The sequence below is a fragment of the Pinus tabuliformis genome, chromosome 4_1 (assembly GCF_031772625.1).
Source record: "Pinus tabuliformis cultivar Carrire ecotype Pingquan chromosome 4_1, CPIR1, whole genome shotgun sequence".
Classification (NCBI taxonomy): domain Eukaryota; kingdom Viridiplantae; phylum Streptophyta; class Pinopsida; order Pinales; family Pinaceae; genus Pinus; species Pinus tabuliformis.
In genome coordinates, this window is record NC_142303.1 from 4184830 (window position 1) to 4187142 (window position 2313).

General features: G+C 41.4%; 1 protein-coding gene across 1 annotated transcript; it reads left to right on the forward strand.

Moving 5' to 3' along the window:
- Positions 1–304: 304 nt before the first annotated feature.
- LOC149173958 (uncharacterized) lies at positions 305–1771 on the forward strand. Its single transcript, XM_089422504.1, has one exon. The coding sequence runs from the start codon at positions 496–498 to the stop codon at positions 1690–1692; it is 1197 nt and encodes a 398-aa protein (XP_089278630.1). The 5' UTR covers positions 305–495; the 3' UTR covers positions 1693–1771.
- Positions 1772–2313: the final 542 nt, after the last annotated feature.

The window sequence follows — 2313 nt, forward strand, 5'->3', positions numbered from 1 at the left end:
TCATCCACGACATTCATCCATTGTGGACTGTGATGTGACATCCACAGTGTGACAACAGCCAACCATTACGGTTCATGAGACTCGAGAGGTTTGTCAAATTGTTTCCAGATGGTTTGTATTCATCCCGCCGTCGAAAGTGTTTGGAACGCAAGCTATACACGAACTTCTAGATAAACGCTTGAAATCCAATTTCCGAATAAAGTTAAAAATTCGAGCGCAGGGCAGAAGAATGGTGGGACTCGGGGATACGAAGGTCCTCACTTATTTATAGGTAGGCAAATCACCAGATTTAGAATGCATGGATGTCAATCATCAACTAAGCTGCACATCACGCATAACTGCAAGTGAGAATTTGGACTTCTTTTCTTCTCGATCCTCTCCTTTTGACATGTAAATAGTGCTCATTTTGCATTTCTCGATTCAAGAATTTTTAGATGGCTTTCCTTAGTTCGTAAGTGTGCTGTGCACTGAGTTTGAAGAATTGTGATAAGAGTAATGGCGGCTTCCTTGGAGATTGGAAACGATTGGCAGAGTCCTCCAACTTCATTTGCTTTCGAGTTTTCGCCATTGGAGCCTGAAACGACTACAAACGAGAGGCAGAGCCCCAGAATTTCATTCTCTGTCTATATCTCGCAGACCGACGGGATTTCGCCGGAGAAACTAACAAGCGATGTGGCGGATGTTAATTACGACGCTGACTTTGAATTTTGTATTAATGGCCAGAATTCAAGCATAGGAGAAACTCTGCTACCTGTTGCCGATGACCTATTCGTGGATGGCAAAATTCTGCCTCTCCATCATGGTCCAGTTCAAGCCAGACCTGTAACCGTCTCTCATCACATTGGTCTTGAAAGCTTAATGTGTCTGTCACCGGTTCGATCCACCTCCTCTCCTTCTTCAGATATGACAAGCAGCTGTTCCAGAAATGTTGCGTCCAAATCCTTCGCTCGTAAGCCGCCTAATAAGTGGAAGGAAGTGGTGGTTAAGCCGAGCAACAAGGAAAATGTTTGTGCAGAGAAAAGTAGCACATCATTTAAGTTAGTTGATCAATCACAGCCTTCTTCGACGAAACCTTTGTGGCCGTTTTCGAGGAGTTGCAGAAGGGGCGAGGAAATGAAGGGAACCGGTTTATTTCGCTCCTTATCGTTTTCCAGAAGTCAATCTACTGCAGAGCGTAAATTCAAGGCGGAAAACTCCGTGTGCGCTACTAAGGAAATAGAGACAGTTGAGGCATGGAGCATAAGCAATAAAGTCCAACCTGGGCCCCGATACTATGGTGAACTGAAGCCCAGGTTTGACGCAAAGAGGGGCACAGAAGAAACGAAGGCCGAACAATATAGTGGTGGCAGAGGCAAATTAGGGAGTCCCGGTCTGCCAGCATCAAGAATGAGAAGAGGTATGAGCGGTCAACGAAGTACTGGAAGGTTTAGTGGGAACGGCCCACCGGCCGGAAAGACGGTAGATAAATACTTATTTGTGAAGGGCAACAACTCCATTGGAGGCAGAGGAGGAGCGAGGGTGAGTCCGGTGGTAAATGTGCCTGTCTGCATTGTTCATCGGAGAGGCAGTTGGAATAGCGGTGGTGGTCTCTTTGGCTTCTTCTCCAGAAGAGAGAAGAAAAGACCACAAACATCTGAGAATAATGGCCGCCATCATTCTCGTGGCTCGAGCGATAGGAAGAAGGTTACTTAATCCAATTGCTTATCTTCTCTGAATAAAATTACATTCTCCGAACGTGACTTGAGTTCAGTCACATTCTTGGAACGTGTGTTGACTTCAGTAGTTTTGTTTTGTTGTATACACCAATCTAACCGAATCCGTTTTTGATTTTGACAATTTTTATGCGAGTTGTATTCACCTAGATTTTTGGAATGTTTTTTTTTGTGTTTTAATTTTTGTTAAATTTAGTGGGAATTTATTGAAATGACAAGTTTGATGGGTAATAACCCATGCACAATTAAAGAGCCGGGGTTTTTCATGACACTGAATCCACATATACCCTCAAAAAACAAGTTTAAATAACACATCAATATTTCACCTCAAAATCTTCTATCAAATTTTGACACGAGAAAGTCCAAAAATTCGCACTAAAAACAACTCCATTCGTATGAGATTCATCATGGAGTTGAACTTGTAATATGGGAAAAAGTATTAATATTATTTTCTTCTTTAAAACCATGCTTGTGATATGGGTTACTCTAACTAAAAGACAAAATGGTTTTTTTGGAATTTGGTAATATAATTTTAGTGAGATTGTAATTTTTTTATGGGTTAAAATATATTTATATATATATATATATATAAATATACTTA

Coding starts and splice junctions, on each gene's coding strand:
- LOC149173958 (XM_089422504.1), top strand. CDS start 496: ATGGCGGCTTCCTTGGAGATTGGAAACGATTGGCAGAGTCCTCCAACT.